The sequence below is a fragment of the Anser brachyrhynchus genome (assembly GCF_964034855.1).
Source record: "Anser brachyrhynchus genome assembly, chromosome: 1".
Lineage (NCBI taxonomy): Eukaryota > Metazoa > Chordata > Aves > Anseriformes > Anatidae > Anser > Anser brachyrhynchus.
The window spans coordinates 192,783,100-192,807,691 of NC_137694.1; the positions used below are offsets into that span (position 1 = coordinate 192,783,100).

General features: G+C 39.5%; 1 protein-coding gene across 1 annotated transcript in view; it reads left to right on the plus strand.

Moving 5' to 3' along the window:
* The window catches only part of MICU2 (mitochondrial calcium uptake 2), a 155,438-nt gene extending 134,666 nt beyond the window's left edge, over positions 1-20,772 (plus strand). The window contains exons 8-12 of the mRNA XM_080591284.1: positions 5,528-5,625; positions 13,902-14,073; positions 14,359-14,467; positions 17,146-17,303; positions 17,612-20,772. Of these exons, the coding sequence (XP_080447410.1) occupies positions 5,528-5,625; positions 13,902-14,073; positions 14,359-14,467; positions 17,146-17,303; positions 17,612-17,716 (642 nt within the window). The 3' untranslated portion in view covers positions 17,717-20,772. The remainder of the gene's footprint in view (positions 1-5,527; positions 5,626-13,901; positions 14,074-14,358; positions 14,468-17,145; positions 17,304-17,611) is intronic.
* Positions 20,773-24,592: the final 3,820 nt, after the last annotated feature.

The window sequence follows — 24,592 nt, forward strand, 5'->3', positions numbered from 1 at the left end:
GTAACCTCATCTGAAGCCCTTTCAGTTACAGAGCTCGAGATGCTAGATAGCGATGTGGGCTCCTCATAAGCCAGGAAGGACACAGGGTCTGGCCTGACAGCTATAACAGCTGTAGTCCTACAATCAGAAGTTGTAAGAATTTGGTAATAAGGTTGCTCTGCTCTTAGGACTACATAGTGCATTTACTTATAAAATTAATTGGAACAAACTGGAAAAGCTGCACGTAATTGGGTTCAGTTGGCATTATGAGACAACTGGCACTGGGGGCCTGAATGTGGAACACCTGGGGAGGTGGTGGGACAGCGGGGTGGGGATGTTGGTGACAAGCTCTGGATCTGCCTCAGCGCAGACAGCAGGGAGCTTCAGGCGTGCTGGGAGCGTGCGTGCTTTGCCTCGGAGGCCAAATTAACATTAATCAAAAGAGCGTGCTTCACAGAACTTAATACCTCCTGAGGGGGGTCCTCATTACGAATTCTCTACTTTTTATGGAAATTAATATTTTTAAAGCATGGTGTGACAGAGAGGCAGGGCCTGAACTCCTGCGAAGAATTCACACCAAAGCTGCTTCCCCCCACTGCCACCGCCGTGCCTTTCAGACCTGATTCAGCAAGTTTGGGTCCTTCTCACCCCGCTGGCAACAACTCAAGTTGGAACCTACTCCTACTTTTGTCATAAAGTGTCCCCACAATGTCTGCTCCTGGATTAGCTTTATCCTCTCCACCTGGAAAGCTTTTTTATTCTATATCTCCTCAGGAACAGAGGCAGGCCTTGGGGTGGGGCGCTGCAAGCAGAGGACCAGTGACAAGTGGTGTCCCTCGGGGATCTGTCTTGGGACTGGCACTTTTCAATATCTTCATCAATGACATAAATGATGGGATTGAGTGCACCCTCAGCAAGTTTGCAGATGACACCAAGCTGAGTGGTTGATACCAAAGAAGAAGAAATGTCATCCAAAGGAACCTGGACACGCTGGAGAAGCAGGCCAGTGTGAACCTAATGATGTTCAACAAGTCCAAGTGCAAGGTGCTGCACCTGGGTCGGGGCAATCCCAGACATGAGCACAGACTGGGAGAACTCATTGAGAGCAGCCCTGCAGAGAAGGACTTGGGGGTTCTGATGGATGAAAAGCTCGACACGAGCCAGCAGTGCGTGCCTGCAGCCCAGAAGGCCAACTGCGTCCTGGGCTGCACCAACAGAGGGGTGGGCAGCGGATGGAGATTGTCCTCCTCTACTCAGCCCTTGTGAGGCCCCACCTGGAGCACTGCATCCAGCTTTGGGGCCCCCAGCACAAGAAGGACGTGGGGCTGTTAGAGCGAGTCCAGAGGAGGGCTGCAAAGACGGTCAGAGGGCTGGAGCGCCTCTCCTGTGAAGAAAGGCTGGGAGAGCTGGGAATGTTAAGCCTGGAAAAGAGAAGGCTCCTGGGAGACCTTGTTGCAGCCTTTCAGTACTTAAAGGGGCTTTATAAAAAGGTTGGAGAGGGACTCTTTACTCGAGTAGATAATGGTAGGACAAGGGGGGATAGTCTTAAACTAAAAGAGGATAGATTTAGATTAGACATTAGGTAGAAATTCTTCACTGTAAGGTTAGTGAGGCACTGGAACAGGCTGCCCGGAGAAGCTGTGGATGCCCCATCCCTGGAGGTGCTCAAGGCCAAACTGGATGGGGCCTTGGCTAATCTGATCTAGTGGGTGACATCCCTGCCTATGGCAGGGGCATTGGAGTTAGATGGTCTTTAAGGTCCCTTCCAACCCAAGCCATTCTATGATTCTGTGATACTCATGAAGTTACATTTTCCTCCTAGATCAAGCCATTATGGTACAGCATAGCCACTCCATAGCATCAGCTGTCATTAAAAACAGCTAACCCCCAGGCAGTGGGAGTGCTCAATATTGTCAAATGCTAGATATAAATTGTTTGTTGTTTAGAAACTGCTCCTTGGGATTTCTTATCAGATATTGTCTGTTATGCTTTGTATAGGAAAAAAAAAAAAAAGAAAAAAAAAACATGCACAGCTTAGCCTGTCTGTACCAGACCTGGTGTTTCTTGAATACTACCCAGTGAGAAAGTGCCTTGAAAAACATTCATAATTTTGTATGGATTTACATGATTAAAGCTGATTCATTGTAAAATTACATGTTGTTCATTCTGGAGCCCTGGCTGGGCTGGCTGGGCTTTGCCAAAAAAACGACTGCTTTTGGAGATCTAGATCTCCCAGTCTCACTAGCTTGCCTGTTTACAATTTTTCTGACTGGCTGAACATGGTAGGATTAATCATAATGGATGCATCTTTAAAAACTACTTCCCACAACTGAATTATAGTTCTTATAACTATAGAGTTGCAGGATATATATCCCAACAGCTTGGAGACTCTCAGAATGACAAAAACCTTGATGGTCTTGAGCTATGTTTGAAGGGAAGCTGCTTAGATTGAAGATTAGATGACCTCCAGGGACAGAGAATTCTTCAAACCTAGCATGAAGATTGCAAGGATTTAGTCTTAACTTCAGAAAGATGTGTCATCCCTAGCAGATAGAAATTAATATATTGTTCTCCTTGACCCTCCTTTCTTTACTACTGTTCTTCATACATCTACTCACCATCTGTCCATCTATCTTAACAAAAAAAAATTAAAAATATGTATTATTTTACATTTTCTATTAAAGCAATATATTGTAAAGCAAATGCCATCTCCCAGGAAGCAAGTAAGAGAACAAGGAACATATTACAGATTTTAATCATGATTAATACTTTCCAGTCATGCCTCCAGCAAATTCTGTGATGAAAGGTGGTAAGAATCCAAAGACAGTAAGTCTATTAACATTTCAGATGAGTTTTGGAAATCAGTTAGGTACATTATTATGAAAATCCTGTCTCACTAGGTGATACATTTCTCGGTGGCACTTGTTGCTGCTTGCTACAGTATCAGGTCCTAAATGTCAAAAGCTCAGTGTGGAGGTACAGGATTAGGTAGGTCTGTTCCCGTGACTCACTGTTTGCAGCATCTGTATTAACAGTCTATGTAACATTGAAAGGAAATATCGTGTTGTATGATTTCATTTAAAAAGGAATAGTTGCATAATTCATCAGTTATTAGTGCTTTTGTAAAGTGTACAAGGTGTTAAAATTACTCTAAGGACATAGGCTCATGTTTGTAGTATGTACATGCGTGTTCATTAGACGATATAGACTTGAGTGGCACCAGAGCGTGGTCTTCAGGATTCTCCGTCTGAGTCAGTGGACCCGGGAACATGTCTGAACTCCCTAGCTGAGATACATGTCCCTGCCCCATTCCATGCTTGCATCAAGATGAGAGTCAGAACACCACCATCCCTTCTGCTCTGTGTGCCTCAGTTTTCTGTAAAGCACACAGCCCCAGAAGTTGCTGTAGTGCACCTTCTAAGGGCTGAAGCCACCAGACACATCAGAATACAAACTTTCACTCGATTTAGATAGTGGTTCTGTGACTGAAAGCTACTGAAAGTCTGATCCTTTTTACAGCTGCAAGATTAGGTTATCATCTCATTCCGATTGCCAAGAGACATTCCAAATGTAAGTTGTTGTTCTACCTAAGCTCAGGAGGGCAAGGTGTTGGAAATATTAATAGAGCTCTCATTATCTTCTAACAAAGATTTGTCGTGTTCGTACTAATTTATAGATTTCAGTAGCAAAAGCTCCTAATGATTCTGTGGACAAAAAGGAATTATGTACTAACATGTACTTTAATTTAATAGCATTAACTCTAGTAAAAGCAATTTTTTGAAATTTTACCCTTAAGCTGTAGCCTCTCTGGTCTACTATTGCATATTCTGTTTTAAAGAAATGTACTGGTTTCTGGTTTTAAAATACGTTTAGCTCTCACTAACAGAGTGTTTGGACATCTGCCAATTCCACTTTGGAATTTAAACTGATAAAGAGGGTAGCCAACAAGTAGGTGCATATTTGTTATAAATCCAGGGATAGGCTTTGTCATCTTAGATAAGAAGAGAGAGCTATTGTTTGTATGTCTTCTTCTAGCTTGTAACTAGAGAAACCCAAATAGAAGAAAAGTCTTTTTCTGTTGAAGTTTTAGTTTTTAAAATGTTATTTTAAACTTTGGTTTTCAGCTCACAACACAAAACTGATTTTAATATGGATTCATTAAATTGAAAGCACTAAATTGCATAATAAAGAGTTCAGTTTTAAAAATGACATCAGCAAATGTATTCCTTGCATTTTTCAAGTGTTCTTTGTACAAATAAGCAAAAAGCACAAAAAGCAGATTAGAGTCTCAATGCAGTGAGAAATACATTGATTCTTCTCTGATTCTTCTTAGAAAACTTTGCATTCTGTCAGTAGTTAGGGTTTGACATGCAAACAAGCATACACAAAAGGTTGACTTTCGACTTTAGAGAAAACCTATATGAACATTTATGCTTCAGTCTTCTGATCAGTAATCTGGAGTGATTAAACTTTAGGAGGAGGGACCTTGTGGGTATTGAAATATTCTTTGCCTGCAGTTAGATGATAAAGTTCAATAAGTGCAGTTTGCATATGGCTTGAAAAGTTTTTTTTCTCGGTTCACTCATATGTAGTTTGTATCACTGACATTTAGTGAATTGTGGCTTGCAGCAGAAACGAGGAATGTTACCTCTTAACTATAAAATAACTGTGTCACATATGCAGTAAGCATGAAACACACAGTGGGCTAATGGGACTAGTTACTGATGATGCTGAAAGCTAAATAACCATTAGTATTAAATCTTATGAATAGACTCTTGTCTTTCATCTTACCTCTTCAACCAGATAAAAGACACAGAGGCTATTTAGATGTCATAAGAATAGTTTGTTGAAATCCCTCTGGACTTAAAAAAAAATCTCTCTTCATGTTGCTTAGTGTTTTGTTGCGTTCAAAGAAATGCCAGCATGCTAGTGCTGAAAGAAGAATAGAGCAGAAATCCAGCATTATGTGTGGTTTTAGGCTTGTTAAAGATGCTGTTGAGTTGAAAAAATGTGCATCCTTTTTCTGCAGAAATCTCTTCGTCAGATTTAGAAAATGTAGAAAAAATGAAGAACACTGAAGATTGGCAAGAAGCCTTCTAAGACCATATAATAATAGAATACTGTGAAAGTTTGTGTTTTTCTAGTTTTATTTATAGTTTTTAAATGACTGTAACAAATTAGAAATGCCTGACTAAAAACTTTTTTTTACAGAGATGTTAACTTTATTTAAAGCCCCTATTCACCTAAGTATAAGGCCTTTTAAAGATTTAACTAGCAACATTCTCAGTTCTAATAATAAAATACACCAAAGGTGGCTGTAAATTGTACTCAGCTTTCATACCGAATATTTAGAAGCAGTGCATATACACAGTGTAACCAATTGATGTGAAAGAAGTATTCAGCTTTGAAATTCTTGTGTGATAGCTTTGGGAACAGTAATTAAATTACAAGCATCTCTTGTGAAATTCTCGTTCAAATAAATATTTCCAGATTCGTTGTGAATAGATAGTAATAATCAAATTTTTTTTTTTTTTTTTTTTTTTTTTAGGGAACAGAACTGGAAAGCTGTGATGTTAATACCATCTTGTTGGTACATTTCTTTGGAAAAGAAGGAAAGGAAAAACTTCGCTATTCTGAGTTTTTCAGGTATTTTTTCAACTAGGCCAGCCTAACAGCAACCAGTCCTGTTCCTACCCCTTTACTTTGCACCAACACTGGCATTAATCTGACCCCACACTGATTTGGATCAGAAAGTTAAGCGGGTAATAATCAGGAGACTATTCATGATTTTGCATGATTAAATTTCTGGTTTATCTCGTTGAATCAGCTGTCTGCAGGAGAAGTTGAATGCTGTGGTGGACTCAAAAGCAGCAGTGGGGCTGGAGGCCGTGAGGGTTGAGACTACCATTCTAGGCAGCTCTGCAATGGCATAGTGTAAGACAGTATGAGTCATGTGTATTTTACTTCTTCTTGATCACATCACCAAACAAGTGTCTGCTAATCAATTACACTTTACCAAGTTGAGATGTTCCCCACCCCATTACAGCCGTCATGGAACGATACAGGCAATTTCTCTGCTTGCTTCAAATTCCAGCTTTTGTCGAAACTTTCCTTTTTTTCTCATCCTTTGAAATACTTTTGCAAGGGGATAATGCAGATAGATACTTTGTGACACGTCAGAACTCGGAATTAAGGCAGATGGTAAACAGAACATCAGATAGAAACTTCAGTGGCATATCAAGTGTCCATTACTGCTGGAAAGAGCATTGTATGTCAGTCTATTTCACTGTAAGCTTTGCAAAATCAGTTCAGAGAAAGTTTTAAGAATGGGGTAGGAAATCATACAGTTTATGCACCATGCACGTGTCAGAAAGATGCTGTAATACTTGTCTACATCAGAGTACAAAATTCTGCTGTAGTTGGTTCCAACTAGAAAACCCATCTGGGTATCAGCTATTAGTGTTATATTGAAGGAGATCCTTCTTTCAGTGTTTATTTAAGTCAGTAATGACGACCACCACTTACACAGCATCACAACTTAACTCTCCGTTACTTGGGAGATCAATTGCTACTTCTAGTATGAACTCAAGACACATCTTGCTGTGTGAACTTGGGCCCAGAATCCAAATGCACACTTTGAGATAAATACAACTTTTAAATAACTAAATACCTGTGTGAATCTTAACACACATCTTGAACAAAATATCAAGAGAACATTATCTACATTAGTATTATCTTTTCTACAAAAATAATTGGACATTTACAGACTGTGAATGTAAACTGGGATAAATGTTTATTTGAATTTTCAGAATCAGTGGAATCTTTGTCATCCCTCTTAAAAAATGATATTCTTGCAATCAGTAAATGTTTGGGGAAAAACAGAGTGAAAAAGGAAGAGTGACAGTTTTCCTAAGTCTAAAGAGTGTTCCACTCCATTGGCTCAGGCACATACCAGCCTTTAAATAAACAGCCTTTCTCTTTTGAAGGCCTCAACTCAATAGGAATCTTAGTAAAATAAGTTCAAGATGCCTATAGCTCCCTTCTCTATAAATACCATAGATCCTCTCAATGAAACAAAAGGATGAGAGCACCAGTTAAAGGTTGTGTTTGCATATACAGTGTAAACTGAAATGCCTCAGGTTTTAGATAAAATCCTACACTGACCCAATGAGGTATTACATTGATAAAACTATGTACCTAGTACATTCAGAACGTGTAGGTTAAAGACCTTTGCCTACCACACAGATAGAGGCCTGTAATCAAAATCAAACTCCCACATCTTGCTCTTAAAATCTGTGGGATAAGTGTAAGGTTTAATGCAGGTAATTTTTCAACAGTGGCAGTTATTTTTTCATAGAGTTGGAATGTGCCTCTTTATCACTGCATAGACACTCCATCTCAGTTGCAACATGACAGTGAAGTTTGTTTAACACACAGAAAGGTGAATAAAAGGATCAGTGTCTTTTTAACCTGTGTGAAGATATCACTTTTCACATGATTTTATTTGCAAGTAAATCAAGCACATCATTTCTGGGTTCCTATTGTTCAGAGAAAAAGTGATTTCTATCTGATGGCCTCTCATAACATTTTACCTTACGCGGGAAGCTATTGTTGGCTGTTTGATCAAAGTGCCACACTGTTTTTAGAAGAGATGACTGATGAGCTGTACAGACATAGATCATTGTCAAAAGCAGAAAATAATGATGGTAAATGCTTTTATCATTTTCCAAGTTCTTGCCTAGAAAGCTTTTCCATTGATCAGTGTAGTACCTAGTAGAAAGTAGGGGTGATTAGATTTGATTAGGACACACTAAAACTTGTCACATTAGTTAAATACACAGATATTGCAGTGCTGTAGAGTCACACAGGTTTGAAACTTGGGGGGAAAAAAAGGAAAAAAAAAAGCAGGAATGCTCTCTTTGTAAAATTTCACTGTACTTATACAGGAATTCAGAAAGCTGAGACTAGTGTTCTCACCTCATTACTTACATGTATATTCCTCATGCTCCCTATTCAGTTTGGCTGACTTAAAAAAAAAAATCCTTTTGTAAGTGTGCAACCATCTGTATCTACACTTTCACCAGTGATGTCCAACCCTTTCAGCCCACAGTTCAAACATTTAAAAAATGTTGGACAGCGACAGTCAATATTTCAGGGTAGTTAATTTGCCTTGTTCTCATTTCTTTGTACTCAAATGGCACAAAGAAAATGAAAACTGCATCTTCAGGCAGTGTGGTGCTCAAGCAAGCCACCTCTTGTGCCTTCCATGCCACAGCCCCAAATACAGGAGGCACATTGACTATAGAGGGGGAAAATGGTTAACAATGCCTTCTGCGTCTCTCTCCAGCTGGTACATGATTCTTTAGAAATCGTAGTTAGGGGATACACACAAGGACAGTCCTCAAGCTGCTTTTTTACTGGACATAAAGAATGAGACCATGAAACAATATCAGATCATTTTCCAACTTTTCTTGGGCTGCTATGAGCGTGGATGTAAAAAAGTAACCTTTCCTTACATACTTTGTGATACCAGTCAAGCTCTTTTCTTGCTATTGTACAGAACAGTCATAGTGGGTTTTTGAGACACAAATAATTTTCAGTCTTTTCCTTCCAAAAATGTTTCACTTGTCCTTTAAATTCCAGCTATATTGTATGTATTGTTTTTTATTCTGAGAAGAAAATTACTTACTTTTTTTAGGTCTAGCAAGTATTTCTTCTTGACAGCCACCGTGGTTTTTTTTTCTGAAAAAGTCCCTTACTGATCTTATTTAAGTATGTCTAATCCCAAATAAAAGAGGAGACAGTAATTCACTCCCTAAATAGTTTATGACTGCTATGATTTTTTCCTGTAATCTGTCCCCAAGCAAGCTTAAATCTGTCACAGTCTCCTTTAAGGAAGAAAAGAAAAAGTGGAGAGAGTATGGAAAGATTATTCAAAATTGTTCTAATCAGGGTTTGGGTGTGGGGTGGGGTTTTTGTTTGTTTGTTTCTTTTTTGGGGGGTAGCTTACGAAAAACTGCTTTTCAGTACGGTTAAACAATTATCATCAAACAGTCATATAATGAAAATTAATGTTTTAAATCCACCTCATGTCATTTTCTTACCTGATTTGTTGCTTCCAAACCTCTCATCAAATAATAGAATTTTGCACTAGAAATGTTCTTTAATCATTGTTTCTTCTTTACTTTCTTCTTTAGCTCAAAAGTCACTGTTTGTACAGCCATACAGAGAACATGCCTTTCCCTCTCACCTGTCCTGTTTCTCTTTCTTTCAGTGCTTTGAAATTCCTTTGTACATTTCATTTGAAACCCTTCATTTAAGAAACCAGAATGATCTAGACTGAACCACGCTTCTAGGGCTGAAATTTATTTGTGCCAATGCATGGAGGCAGAATCTTACAAGTAGCATCATCAACCAGTGGTGCTTTTGCTGTGGTGATGGTTCGCACATTTCCAATGATTTTCATCTAGGGATTTGGAAATGCTTTAACAAAAATACAATTATCATTGTCTCTTTATTCGTCTCAGTACCTATGCTTGTATCTATGTGTGTATGTATGGCTATAGGCCCCTAATTCATGTAGAGATTACATGTCATGCAGCCAGAATCAGACAGTGAGAAAGGGGAAGGGATGAGAACAAAATCTGGCTTTCTGGTTTTATATTCCTGTCGCAGCTGAATCTGAGTATTTCCCAAATATTTAGTAATAAAGCTGAGAAGAATCTGTTTCTTCCATTCCTATATACTTATCAAACAAATCACTTGATTAGGTTCTACAGAGTGCTTCTAGATGAAAATGAGTAGTTTTGTTATGTTTGATTTGGAAACACTGAGAACACTAAATCAAAGGGTGTTTTGCCCATAATTCTGAAAATGGTGAAATTGATTAACTGTCTTACCTCTTGCAAAGCTGAATTTATAAGTGTGTGTTTAAATGTTCTGTGAAGGTTAATGGTCAAGCCCTTATTAGATTTTCCATATTCTGTTCTGGAAAAGTCATATTTGCAAAAAAAAGGCAGCCTTGCAGCTCTTGTAGCAGTCCTTTATTGCAGAGAGGGTTATCAAGTCTCCAACATGACTTCAGCATCTGAAGAGGAGCCAAAATAAAGTACAAATGCTAGGGTGGTGTACTCACCTCTATCTTTGTTGTCAAGTTTTCTTCTTGCAAAACCGTGCCACAAGCACTGGTCAGTTCTATGTTAGAGTATTGAAGCTCTGTACAGACTTTGAATTCAGATCAAGAGGTATAGGAAGGAAAACTTACCCTAACCCTTCCTTTTGCTTTTCATTCTACTACTTTGTGTGCCATAAGGAAGCTAGCACTTCATTGCAACATCTCAGGTTGGAGAGAATAGCTGCATTCTTGAGGTCTCCCCACTTTTATTACATTTTCACTTCTATTAAGGCTGAGTTGCCAAAGTCTTGAGAGACTCCCTCTTTCTATAGATCTGTAAAGCACGTTACAGAATGTGGGCTAAATGCTGATAAGGTTTCTGGATGTTGTTGCAACATGATAACAAATTTGGCCATTGGCCTTCAACGTGGGTGTTTCAGAGAGTGTGGATAAAACAGCCTGTCATAAAGAAAGTACTGTCTGTTCCCTGCCTTTTCCCCATCTTACAAATTTATGATTTACCTTTTCTTTTCATTATTTAGAAACAGGACTTGCTTTTCTTTTCAAGCTACTGCAGTGTAAGAGTATTTCCAGTGTAGTTATTCTTGAATTGAAGAGCACATCTAAGATCAGAATCCTTTTCCGTCTTTCTTCAAAGTCCACAGCCATTGACTTTAGGAAAGCAGGAATTCCATCAATATGCTTGTTCTTCCCAATATCTGAAGAAATTTTGAAGGAATTTTTAGCTGAAACTTGCCACACCGTGATCCAGAAGATAAAAAAGCAAGTATCCCTAGTGGTGTCTTGGCATATAAGCATCAGGTTTTACTTCCTAACCAGAAAGTTATTTTTAATAAATTTTAATAACTTTCTCTTTAAAAAACTCATTAGGATTTTTAACTCTCACATCTGGGAATAAGAGTGACCTAGAATACTGATGCGATGATTCATGGTATTTTAATTTTTGTAATATGGGAGACTATCACGTTTAAATTTTAAATTACACATTTCAGCTGCTGCTCCAAGTAGCATTTGGTACAGCAGGAAATCTTCCCACTCCAGCTTGCCAGGAGCAAGCCTACAAGTTGAAATGAAATACCCATTAATTTTTTTCATACCTAAAGAAGTAATTCCTGCTCCTCTCCCTAATCCAATTGGTGCAGGAAGGTGCACGGCTGTTGTGCAACAGTTGGTGTGCGGTAACGTTGCCTGGAAGCAACCGGAGAGGGTAAGAACCCAGGCCTGAGAAAAGGCAATGGAAAACCCATAGTGAGACAGGAAGATACGGTGCCTCGTTCTCTGTCGGACTAGAAGAGGGTGCAGAAGCAAGCATATGGCAAAAATGCCTCAGCCAAACCCTTCACTCTCCTTGGCTTTGCTGCACCATTCAGCTGGGTGATGTGTGTGGCTACATAGGCCACCGGCTCCTTTTTTGGCGTGTAGGAACACTTGGTCTTTCAGCTGTCCTACCTTGACAGGGAATGGCCAGAGGGTGGGTCACCGAGAGTTTTGTCTTTAAGTAGAACCTGCAAATACAATATTCAGGAAAGATGGAAGAATGTATAGTTAGTCATCACTTGTGGCAACTGACCAGAACAGCTAGTGACCACGAGTTATCTCCCCAAGATAAATACCTTATACTTTTAAGAATAGACCTTATGCCTGTCACAAGGTGTGTCCACATTTCACAGAGTAAAAGACAAGAAAATAAAACACTGAAATGAACACTATCCTGTTTCCCTATATCCATATCTTTGCCATATTTCTGAAAGCGACCTCGTTTTCAGCAGCTGCTTCTTCCCCAGACTGGATGTTACATGGTTTGGAGACGACAGTCACAGCTGCAGGTATTGTTCTGCATGGCCTCTGCTGTGGCTTCCAGCCAAGCAGAAGCCACACGTCCCAGATACTATCCACTCTCACTTTTGGTGGACACTCCCAGGAGGCAGCAAAGTCAGTCTCTGTTGGACCGACTCCATGGCTGCTCTACAGCAGGTCCTGCCGGCGTGTCAGGGAGGCCCCTGTCCCGCTTACCTGGTCACTATGAGCAGATGCAATGGGTTGAAAGAAGTGGTCTGAGGATCAGGGTCTTCAAAACAGAGAGCGGCCAGTTTCTGAAAGGCTGTTGAGGCAATGGTGCTCTGAGTTCCCCCAGCCAAAAAAAAAACTGCTGCTGCTCACGCTGTCGCTCCTCCACCAGCCCATCCTGCACACTGAGGGCACGCACACAGCCCTACAAGCAGCCCTACAACCTTCCTCCAGGTGGTGGGACAGGACTGCTGCTGCCAGCCTGCGCTGGGCCATCTCAGGTTTGCGAGCTGCAGGTGAGCTCCTTCTGGTCCTTAAGACAACAGCCTGAATCTTAAATTCACTTCCAGTGTCAGGCTTTCACTTACCTGCATGTCCAGAGCAGTGAAGCACTTGTTGGCCCTTTATTTGCATGTGCAGCTCTAATTATCAGAGAAGAAAATACAAGAGAGAGATTATGCTGCAGGAGCAGTCTTCAGCTAAACCCTTATAGACTTCACAGAGCTTCAAGCTACTAATTGTCCGAGTGATCTCATTAAAGAACTAAAGATAGCTGTGCAGGCTAAAATGCCTTAATTTCAGGGAAAAGAATTCAAATCCAGTGAGGCCATGCAAACTGATGAGCAAATGAGCCTCTACTGCTCTTTGCTACACAGACCCTTGGCTGTCCTCTTCTCCAACTAATTGCTTTGTCCCAATATAGAAGTATTTCATTCCCCCCGTCAGTAATTTTTGCAACTCAATAAAGCACTGTTCTTTTGATGTAATGAAAGGATTCCGGCAGGCATGGTTGTGTTTTTAACCTTTATGTTCACTAAAAAAAAAAAGCATTTGAAAAAAAACATTTGTTTGTACATTGCCCCATCTTTAAATGGCTTGCACACTATTTTTTTTCCTTCTCAAAATTCACATCAAGCCAGAAGAAATGATAATGGCCACACAGAGCAAACTGGGGAAACTCGAAGTTATACAGTTCCAGCTTCTGTACCTGCATCATGTTGTTACTCATTTCTTGTGTGGCTTTTCTTATTCTCCCTAGAAGAACGGGTGGTTCCAAAAACCCCTAATGTTCACACCGTCCTTTCTCAGACAGCTCTTTTCCTACCTTCCCAAATACCTGCAACATCATTTTCTGTGCTCTTCCAAACCCTCTACATGCCATCAGTAATCCTCACTAATCCGTTCTCTCATGAGTGCAGAACCGAGTTGCCAAACCCCCTTTTGCAGTTTGAGGCTTTGCAGTCTGTAAGGCTTTTAGTCATCTTTTCCCATAGTGATGATTTCAGGTTTCCTTTTCGCTTTCACCTCTGTGATTACTGGGGCCTCTTTCTAGGTACTTTCCAACCTTGTCATTCCTCTCTCATTAATATGAATTTTCATAAATCCCATGTCAGGCCTTTAGCTACCATGTCCTTTTTCACTCATTCTTTATGATACTGCCTCATCGATCATTTTATCTAATTATCTGCACATTTTCAAACATTTCTCTCTCGTGTCTAAACTGTTGTATCTGTACATTATCGTAGCAGCAGAAGTCTCTGTGCGCAGGCTTAGGGAGCACCCTGCTGGTGTCGTTACTGAAATGCAGCGGTGGGAGCAAATCTGCACCCACAGACAGGTGCAGTCAAACCAAAAGCATTTTAAACAACGATGTTGATAGTATCTGTGGTTAGGAGTTAGTCTACTCCTCCTCCCAGGAGTTAGTCTAATGCATTTAGTGTAGTAGTAGTGATACAATGGTGCTGGTATTAACTGCTGGGTAATATTTGTTCACGCTTAGGTTCATGGAAAATCTGCAAACAGAAGTGCAGGAAATGGAATTCATACAGTTTTCCAAGGGTTTGGACGTCATGAGAAAAGAGGACTTTGCGGAGTGGTTGCTGTATTTCACTGATGAGGAAAACAATGAAATTTACTGGCAGAATGTGAAGGACAGATTTGAGGCAGGAGAGGTTGGTACATACGCTATGCTTTGTTTTGCTTCCTCATTTGCATGTACAGGTTTTCATTTGAATACGAGTATCTGAAAATATAATTAGTTTCCAAATGAATTGTGACAGCTTCTGAATCATATGCAAATAAGAACAATGACAAATTACCAACCGAGAAATGTGAATATTGGCAATGAGTAAGTAATCACAACTAAATAATAGGTCCCACCAAATTTAAGGAAATAGATTTACTGGGGTTTGAATGTATTATTCTATATATATCATCTGAATTCTTTGATTCTTTAGAATATCAGTTTGGAAGAATTCAAGACTTTTTGCAAGTTTACAAACAACCTGGAAGACTTTTCTATTGCCATGCACATGTTTACTGTAGCTAATCGTCCTGTTAAACGGGGTAAGTGCTACTCAGCTTCACTTTACCGTGCTTCATTTATTTCAGCCTACTGTCTGCCTTCTCCATGTGCTTGTGTAGTGCTATGTAATCATGACAAGAAAAACAATGTAGTAAAGTGTTTTTTAAAACAAAGATTTGGGAAAGTTGCTTCTTTCCCATATAATAGAAATAAGGAGCAATGCAACAAAAATTTCATTCAAATACATGCGCTATTTGTTACAATTCTGAGATTGTTACCTGCTTGTTGTACTTGAAAGGCAGCTCTCCTAAGCCATTTGAAAATAGTAACATAAAAACTTCCTGAGGAAAGTTGATGAGACATTAACATTCGTTGAAATAAATAATTGATTGGCTCATTTGAAAAAGGTGAGACTGATGTGATAAGACAGGAAGAAAAATCAGTATTCTCAAGAGGGAAGCATGAAGATTGTTTAAACCAAAGAAGGCCAAAACTGGGGGGTTTGCAGCTGGTGACTTTCATCACTAGTTAATCCAGCCTTCAGGAAAGGTTTAGTTTCCACAGCCTCTCTAGGCAGCCTATTCAAGTGCTTAACTGTCATGAAGATGTCTTCCCTTGCTGGAGATTACAGTGACTGTGTCTTACCTCCATGCACCCTGGAGAAAAACACGGCTCTGACTTCTCCATAACCCCTTTTAGGTAGTTGAAGGCTGCAGCTAGATCCCCCTTCGCACTTCTGTTCTCCTCGGCTCCCTCAGCTCCTCTTCTTTCTTCAGATGCCCCAGTTCCCAACCATGTTCATGGCCCTTCTCTCTTTGGTTTGTCAGTTTAGTTGTGTCTCCTTGTCTGGAAGGAGACAGATTTTATTTGCACAAGATGTACAAAGAGTGGAGAAGAAAGAGGATGAATAGTGAGATAACTGTTGTAAGTTAGAGTTTAGAGCACTTCTCTATTATCACATCTTTAAGTGCCAAAGGATGATGAGGCCAATAGGTGATGTTCACTCTGGTGATGTTTCTTTGTAAAAGCTGATTCCTAACCTACAGGCAATTGTGAATTTCTTTATGCTCTGAACCATACTGTGATGGAAAACAGTGTCTGAAGTAACTCATGGATTTTACATGTATGCATGTTTAATCCTTTCCTAAATCTTACTTACTAATTCTTATTTTGCATGTGTGTGCATGTCTTTATTCACACACATATGAATATTTATCTAAATATATCAGTCCTTTGGTCCTTCCATTTATTCTAGATTTTTTTTTCTTCCAAGTTCATAGCTCATCTTTTCTCTCTGATAAGATGACCTTTCTCGGTTTGAAGGTTATTATGCTCCAACGTTTCAGAAGATCCATCTCCTTTTCTTCATGTTCTATTCAAAAAACTGCAGTGCCACCTCTAATTTATATTTAGCATAAAGAGCTGAAACAGTTACATTTTTAAAGACAAAATTAAGACTCTACTATAAGCATAACATATTTCATGTTCTTTTTAAATTGTGGTATATCCTTTTACAGACAGATTTTCAGCTTAATTATATTTAAGCCAAAGGTAAATGAATCAACTGCATTAACAGAGAAATTGTTCAGAAGTAAAGATGAGAGATGAGTCAGAAGTGATCTCTCCTCTAGTAAGCTTCAAAACTAATCGTATTTATGCCGTTATTTATAGACAACATTTATCTATGAAAGCAGAACCACAATATTACTATATTTATCATTTAGTGGGACAATTTGCTGCAATGATCTACAATACTACTATAACTGTAGTAACCTCCAGTTCCTCCTTGAAATTCACACATTTGTGATGCCTTCAAAAAATGCATCCAATTCATGAGGTGTGATTGTGTTTGCTGTAATAATCAATAACCCTTTCACTCTTGCTATCTTCTGTTTTATGGCAACCCCAACACATTTTCTTATTTTACGTGAGTCGAAATTCCAAATCTTTATACCACAAGACCAAAAGTGGGGATACTAAATGTTACTGTAATACACTTGGTGTAGTGTAAAGAGAGGCCAAAAAGCTGACGAGGAAAGCAGGTCTCTGGAGAGGTATGACAGCTTTTTCTGCCCTCAGTCCTCAAAAACTCTTCCATTATAATTCAAGTGAAGGTAGCCTATGTCTTAATAACTCTTATTACTCTTAATAAGTAATAGAGCTACAGGTATATAAAACCATGTGCTGTAAAGAATATGTTAAGTATTTGATGGTGGGTGTTTCTACAGAGTTCCTGAGGGGATTGTTGGAGTACGTTGTGAAATACTGTTCTTCAAGGAGAAGAGTTTTATTATAGAATTAATTCCTTTGAGATAAAGTGATAGTATTCTTTATGGGACTGTAGTGAGGAAAACACTTACCACCTATATACACAGGTGTTATCCAGAAGTATGTAAGTTTTCAGCATTGAGCTACTTCCAGAAAAAGAAAGAAAAGGAAAAAAAAAAAAGAGGAAATAAAAAAAAAAAGAAAAACCACTTGACCAGTACTGCATCTCAAAAGTCTATAATGCGGTTAATAAAGATTGGGAAAAGTTGAAATAAGCTCAAGAATGCATGAACTGAGATTTCCTAATATAGTCCACTAATTCACACGTCCCAAATTCTCCAGTTAAAATATCTACAAGATTTTGTAAATTGTACAGAATCCTGCAGTTTATGTGCTTTGCAATGTCTTTTCAAGTTCAGTCACCTGTGATGTAATATTATGTCCCTACTAGCTGAGTTCAAGAGAGCAGTGAAGGTGGCAACAGGACAGGAGCTCTCAGATAATGTTCTGGATACCATCTTCAAGATTTTTGACCTGGATGGAGATGACTGCCTCAGTCACAGCGAGTTTCTTGGAGTCCTGAAGAACCGAATTCATCGAGGTTTGAGGGTAAAAAGCCAATATCATCTATTATTCCCCATTACATACTTGTTTATAAATACCAAAGATTATTGTTACAACTTTCTCGTTAACGCTTTATAGAAACACAAGTAAAGATAGTGAATGGAAAGGAATTATATTTTAAACTTAAGACTCCTTATTGCTTGTGAATCTGGGAGGACTGCTGCCATCAAGACTAGTTATTATATGTGTGAACTATGGGAGCAGCAGCATTGCTTTACATATTATATTTACACAGTCTGTGAATAAATGTATTTTTTGTGTAAATGCTAAACATGCTCTAACTTCGTCAACAGGTACCACAACAGCAAGGCATTCACGGTTACTGGAAGTGTGTGAAAAGAGAAAGCATTAAAGGAGCAAAGGAATTGTGGAAGCAAGCTGGGAAAAGTCCTTTTTAAGAGAGTCCATTGTTCTTTTGCTATAAATGTTGTTATTTAGTGGGGTTTTTTTTTGTCTGTCCTGTTTACATAATAGTTGAATCAAAAATACTCTTTTTTACTATAGCTAAATTTTAACCCAATTTCTAATGCAATAATTTTATATTGTTCTAGTGCAATCAGTTTGGTTTACAGAACTGTTATCACATTTGACCTCCATACGATAACACTCTTGCTCTAGGGAATAGTGTTGTTTACTCCCTTGTGGAGTCTGACCCTGCACTGTAGCATATGGGATGCGTAGGATTTTAAATGGCCACTGGCAGGAACATCACAGCATTGTCTCCTGCTGGAAGAGTGGTCACCATCTCAGTCAGCCACTAACACGGCAGTTCTTTCCCTGGCAAGGACAGAGGTCCAAAAGGTGAAACCACTTGTACAATCCATGCAAATCAAGTAATCCTAAATCAAAAAGGAAAACTTATATGGCTTGTGCCCTCATTACCGTGAACTGCTTGTGTGTTAGTTCCTGGTGGATGGTTCCACCAGGTCCTGTGTGGATGTCTACCTTCATGATGATACCATTAAACTGGAAATACAAGACTGCTGATACAGGCTTTAAAAGTTATACATTGATCTATGAATGTGCATTGAGTCTCTCAGACCTCTTCAACAAATAGTATAAATGAGAAGCAAAAATCCTGGTTCTGTCACAAACAGTGGTAGCTACAATTTGAGCCATAACTATTTTGCTTTAATTGTATTGCAGAAGGTAAATGTGTAATAAATATTTACTTTGTCTCAGTAAAGGTTGTGACAGGGAATGCTGCAGTATCTCAGGAACACAAGGGTGTAATAAGCAAGTGCTGGGGGAAAAATAAGTCGAAAAGGTAAATAAAAATGTTTATTACTCCAAATGCAAAGTTAGTCATAAGAACTTAAACAGTAAAACAAGGAATAGATCAAAATTAATGTTCACTAATTATAGATGAACATTTTTCAGCTGTAACATGGTGTGTGCATCTATGTATACACAGATGTGCATGATACGTGTGTTTTTCTTACAACCTCAGGAGCCTCTAGTCCCAGATCCAGATCAGTCTTCCTGTTTGGATGGTGTATGTAGGAGACGGACTTACTTACAAGGCTGTCAAGGTTCTTTCTCTTTGCCCCCCGCAGCTGTCTGACTTGCCTAGGCTGGGGTGAGAGGTTGACCTTTCAAGACAGGTTTGTGATAACAGGCTCAAAAGATGGCCTGAGTAAATGTCTCAAGAAAAACAACCATCTCACCACTCCACGAGGAAGTATCCATTCCTTTTAAGCATGACACTAGCTGTGTGATTCTCAAAGATGTATATAAGCTTGATAGGAGGTGTTTTGTTGTAGTTTGTTTGGGTTTTGGTGGGGGGAGCCTTGAGAAGAGGGGAACCTTCCATGATAGACAGATACCAGAACAGCCCTCACTTGGTTGGGGGGCAGGAGAGATTGCATTAGGAAGCCATAAAGATCCCATGTAAGGAGTACTGAGATTGCAAATAATGCTTTTGGTATGCCAGTAGCCATCAGGCAAGCTTGTGCTAAGGAGGAGTCCTCCCAAGCCTCAGCACAGTGGTCTTTCTAGAGCGGTTGACCAAGAAGTAAGCAAAGCAGCAACATGCTACTGCCCGCTGCTCTTCCCTGTGCAGCTTTAACTTGGAGCTTTAACTTAAACTGTGTCAAAGAAAAATGCTTCTGCTTGTGTGATCTCTGGACATGTACCCCGAGTCATCCACCAGAACAGGAGCATGCCTTTGTTAGTGTCCTGAGACCTGTCTAGAAAATCAGGTACCAGTGACTGCCAAGGATACCTTTGCTTCCCTCAGGAAACCGTCAGGATGAAATAAAATGCAATAAATGCCTCTGCCTCTCCCCCTTAGACCGAATTGATGGACCTGCTCTGTGGGCAACAAGAAGTGAGGCAGCTGTTTTCACTTTGTGCTGTTGGAAGCTGCTAGTTTCTTCTGGTGATGGGAGCTATGAGTAAGAGAGAGCAACTGGGGGCAAAGGTGGGGCCGTGGGGCTGGCATGGAAGTACCACAGCCAGTTTCACATCACCAAATAAATAATGAAATAAAAAAAGACACAATCAAGCAAGATACTTATGTATCACAAAAGCTATGTGCTCATCCAAAGAGGGCTTTTTTCCAGCTCTGGCTTTAATGCAAAGCTGCCTTTTACTTGTTGCTGTTAATATTTTGGCAAATATTTTTTTCTTTGGAATGGAGATTATTCTGTAGCGTATTATTCTGTGAATTGTTAATAGGTTTTTGATGTTCTTTATTGCTTTTGTGGTTTCTTTTGTTTATCAGTGACATGCTTCCTACAAGCTGTTTGGTTTTCTGTTGGAAAAATCAATCCATCTAGCTTTAGTGTGTCTAGAAGTGTAATGCCTCGTTGCTCATTTGTATCTGGGTTCATGCAATCAGCAATATCTGCTTTTGGCAGCAAGTTACTAAAAATGGATTTCAACTCTTATTTCCTAGCAAATGATCTGGTGTCAAGTTCAGAGGAAAAAGAAAACAGATCTGCTTATTTTAAAATGAACTTTGTGTCTATAGTAAATAAGAAATGGGATAATTGATTAGGAATTGAAATGCAGTTAAGAAACATTTTCTGCTCTGAAAGTACAGCCAGGAAGGAATTCCTCTGAAAGCCAGGGAAGACTTGTCCCTGGAAGAATCAGGCTTTGTGTTTAACTTGTAGTCGATTTTTGTTTGTCTTCACTAAAAAGATTTGCAAAACAGTCTTAAAATAATTTCTCAGATAAAATATCTTAGACTGAAAGAGCTGTTTACATAAGTGTTCAGATTGATCTTGTCTTTTAAGGAATCCATCACAGTTTTAACTTTTTTTTTAGTTCCTTGTAGTAACTGTATGGTATTTGCAAGCTGTCTGTCAACATTGCTCAACACCATTTCTTTAAATGTTTATGCCTACTGCCAATATATCAGTTAAATGTATCAATTATGACTTTTTTTAAGCCTTCCTCTGAACAGAAATATATAGAAGAATGAAATAAAATCAGATGTTAAAAAAAACCTCCATCGTTGCTTATGAGTGTCGTTTGCAATAAAAATGTATACATTACATATTGTGGAGGTCTCAAAAATTGATTCAACTTTTTTTAAAAAGATACACAAGGGTGAGTACAAGTCATTTACAGAATTTTAGTTGTATTGCCATACCAACACTTTTTCCATTTCTTTCAGTTAGTTTAGTTTAAGATAATTTTTATTAAGAATATTAATTCTTCATTGTTAAAACAAGCAAAGGCAAAAATGCGGTGTGGTATAATAGAACTAAGAGAAACTCACTGGCTGTTTCTAGAAATCAGTTTTGGTTTCTTGATCTGATCTCCATTGTCATTGTTTTTCCCTGCCCACATGTCTGTTGAATCAGTTATTACTGAAAGTGCGAACAATATATTCAGTCCCAATATCGAGCTTTGTGTGGAGAATACATAAGCTTTTTTCAGTCGGTGCCAGTGCCTAGGAATTACAACCATTCTGCCTCTAGACTCCAAAATGTTTCAGAGCTCATGTGGAATTTTGGGTGTAGAAACCATGTCTTGGCTCTGAAGAGTTTACAGATTACACTCCTGTGTTATCTAGAAAACAGAGATGAGACAATAAGATAAACAAGCCAGGCCATGGATTACGTTTTTGTGGCACTTAGATGTCCTGTGTGTTTAACAAAAAAAGGATCACTGCCAAATAAAGGGCTAGAATAGGAAAAAAAAATCAGATAGTTAAAGGAAATTTTCAGACATATTGTCCATGCTTTGACTTAGGCGTAGAGATGGATCAATAAATATACATTGGGATTTTAAAATACAGTTTTCTTCTCGTGGACGAGCAGCATGTGTGGAGGCAGATTTCCCATTAAGCTGGTATTGGCTTAGTTAATAAAGTTAATAAAGTTTTCGGTTCATTAACCAGAGAGCCCTGGTGCAGAGCTCTTCTCACTGTCCCCAGGAACCACGCTGCTGCTTTGTGTGCACTGGCCTCCCAAAGCTGCTCAACCCACCTGTGAGGTTTGAGAAAGAATGCCTCATTCCTTGGAGAGCAAAAAGCCATGCTTTCTCACACCCATGAACCCAACGGGATGCTTGCGCTTTCCTTTTCAGCCCCTGGCTGAGCATGGTCTGCCTTTCCACACTGACCAAGGCATGGAAATAAAATGGAAGGTGACAGGCTCTGGGAGTACGTCCTCTGCACCTTGCAAAATGTAGGATTTGTCTTGGCCTCGTTTCAAAAACAAAGATTTGAAAATTTGGGAGGAGGGATATCCTGTAGTCAACGTAGAGAAATGTCTGGGATTTCAGACACCAGCGAGCTGCTCCAAACCACCCTCTGGAGGACCTCTCTTTCTCCATGAGCTACAAAGGGAGCACAGAAGATGAGCTTCGCTAGAATAAACTTGTACTTTAGGAATGCCTGCTTTAGTCATGAATTTTAATGGACCCTGAGTAAGCGTATTTGCATTTGGACACTTTTTTTATAGATCAAAGTGGTATTTTATTTGAAGGGTGAAAACTCCTAGAAAGGAGCTGTTTTAAATCTTTTATGAATTGGGACCTTAAGGAAGTAGAGTATGAAATAAAAACCATCTAACAAGCAATTTCCTGGAGAAAGAAAGGACTGCAGGACTGTTGTACTCTATGCCTCACATCCACCACATTAGCAAAAATTTGTCAGTTTTAATATCATCAAACGGAATAACTAGTAGCTCTAAATCATCCCCCTCCCAAAAAAAAAAAAAAAAAAAAAAAAAAAAAAGAAGACGTCATTATGGTGGGTTTTATTTCTCTTTTTTTCAGAATACATATTTATTTTTTTAATTATGTGGCACCTTATCTACTTTGAAATTTACACCACTGGAAGAAGAAACATTATTAAAAACTTTCTGTGTCTCTCTTAAATAGTGCACGCGAGGTAATTCCTAGAGCAACAGGAGCTGAGTCACAGGATAAATTATTATATTCACTGCTGAAAAGGAATGATACCAAAATGCTCTGCCACTGGTCTTTAGGAAAGGTGGTTTCAAAAGAAAATGAGACAATTTAAATGATAGGTCCTAAAGGTAAAAGAAGAAAAACTCTTTAAATGCTACTCCAAAGAATTATAATTTAGGAGACATGAATATGGCTGAACAAAAAGATGCGCGGAAAGCAAGGAATAAATCAATGCAGCTGAAATTAAATGTTTCAAATGCTATTTGAGCAAAACAAGATCCAGTTCAAACAAGGGCAACTAATCACTCACAGTTAATGTATACAAGATTACACGAGCTGTACTGGAACATGAAGAGCAAGTATTTACACCATCTCATTTGGTTTTATGCATATATCAGAAACATGAAGCCTACAAAAAATGGATTTGTCTGTTATTACCAGGGGCAAATAAATAAGATTACCAATGAGCCACATGATTACTTTGCATCGGCCTCCACCTAAGAGGCTGCTGGGATGCTTCTGCCTGGGGATGGCTTGTTCCTGGAATTTGAGATGAGCTACTCTGAGAGGAAAAAATACAGAAGCAAAATGGAGATGAAGCTATTGTAGATGATGAGTGCTAGATAGCACAGTGAGAAAGTCTGAAAAAAAAAGGAGTGTTTGCAGTGTTCTGCTGTAAGGCACCTTTCAAAAGGATAGCAAATGTTGCTAGTTGTATTTAAAAAAAAAAATTGTAAGGGATGATACAGTAATTTACAGTGCAGTAAATTTTGCCACCTGGTCCTGCCAAGCTGTACAAACTGTTAATAAACAGATCAACAAACCTCTGGAAGAGATGAGTGAGGTGAGAATTCTCAGTTGCTGCTCAGATTCCCAGAACCTGCTCCCAAGTGTCGTCGCTTGTCCCTCACCATGCATGTGACTGCTGACTTTGCACTAGCTGCAGTGCTGTGGTTTGAGGCCAAAGAGGCGTGCAGTGATTTCTAGCAGAGCTTGCTTCCACCCTGCTTGGCATCTATTCAAGGAATTGGTTTCTGCCTAGGAAGTCCTTGTAGATGCATCCCGGATGGCTCTGAGAGTGGAAGCTGTTACTTCCTGTCAGCTGTGCCACGGGGTTCCTTGTGCAGTGCAATTCCTTGGGTGGGGGCAGGCCATCTGGGACAAGCAGTCCCTCACTGCTGCCTCACAACCTTGTTTGATTCAGTTCTACTTCACTTTCTCTCAGGATGGAAAAGCACTGCGCAGAAAGGTTATTGGACAATAGCTGGTCAAAAAATCTTTCCTCTCCTAGGTTTATACAGCTGTCACTGGCTTTCCATCACAGCTAAAGCACCTGTCTGACGCAGAACAGATACAACATCCAGGCACAGGAGCACTTCTGGTAAGACCATGTCACAGCTTCCAGCTTTGCCGGTGTCAGACTTCTTCAAAATCACATGCAGGATGTTTTTGCAGCTCTGTACTGAAACACACTGAAAGATGTTCCTTAAGCACACAAGTGACACCCATGGGTAATGGGTGAATGCAGAGTTACCACAAGCGGGGAAGAGTGCTTTAGAGAAGGTCATGTTGGATCACCTCATGTCGTTCCCAGCATGGTGAATTTTTTGCTTGTGAAGTCTGCTTGTATTAGCAGCTGTGCTTCTTAGTCTCCCTGTTAGGAGGTATGCTTATTGTGGGACAGGTTTTTGTGATTCGTGTTCACTTCTGCTTATCAAGGGTCACAATATTATGAAAGTTGTGGGAGTGGGCATGAGAGGAGTGTCAGTGGACAGTAACAGCCAGCCACAGGCGTGGCAAGCTTAGTAAAAGGTATTTGTAGTTTTACCTCACAGGTCCACCTTCCCTCCCTTTAGACCGCAGGCTTGAGAGTACAGTGTTTATTCATTGAATGATACACTACT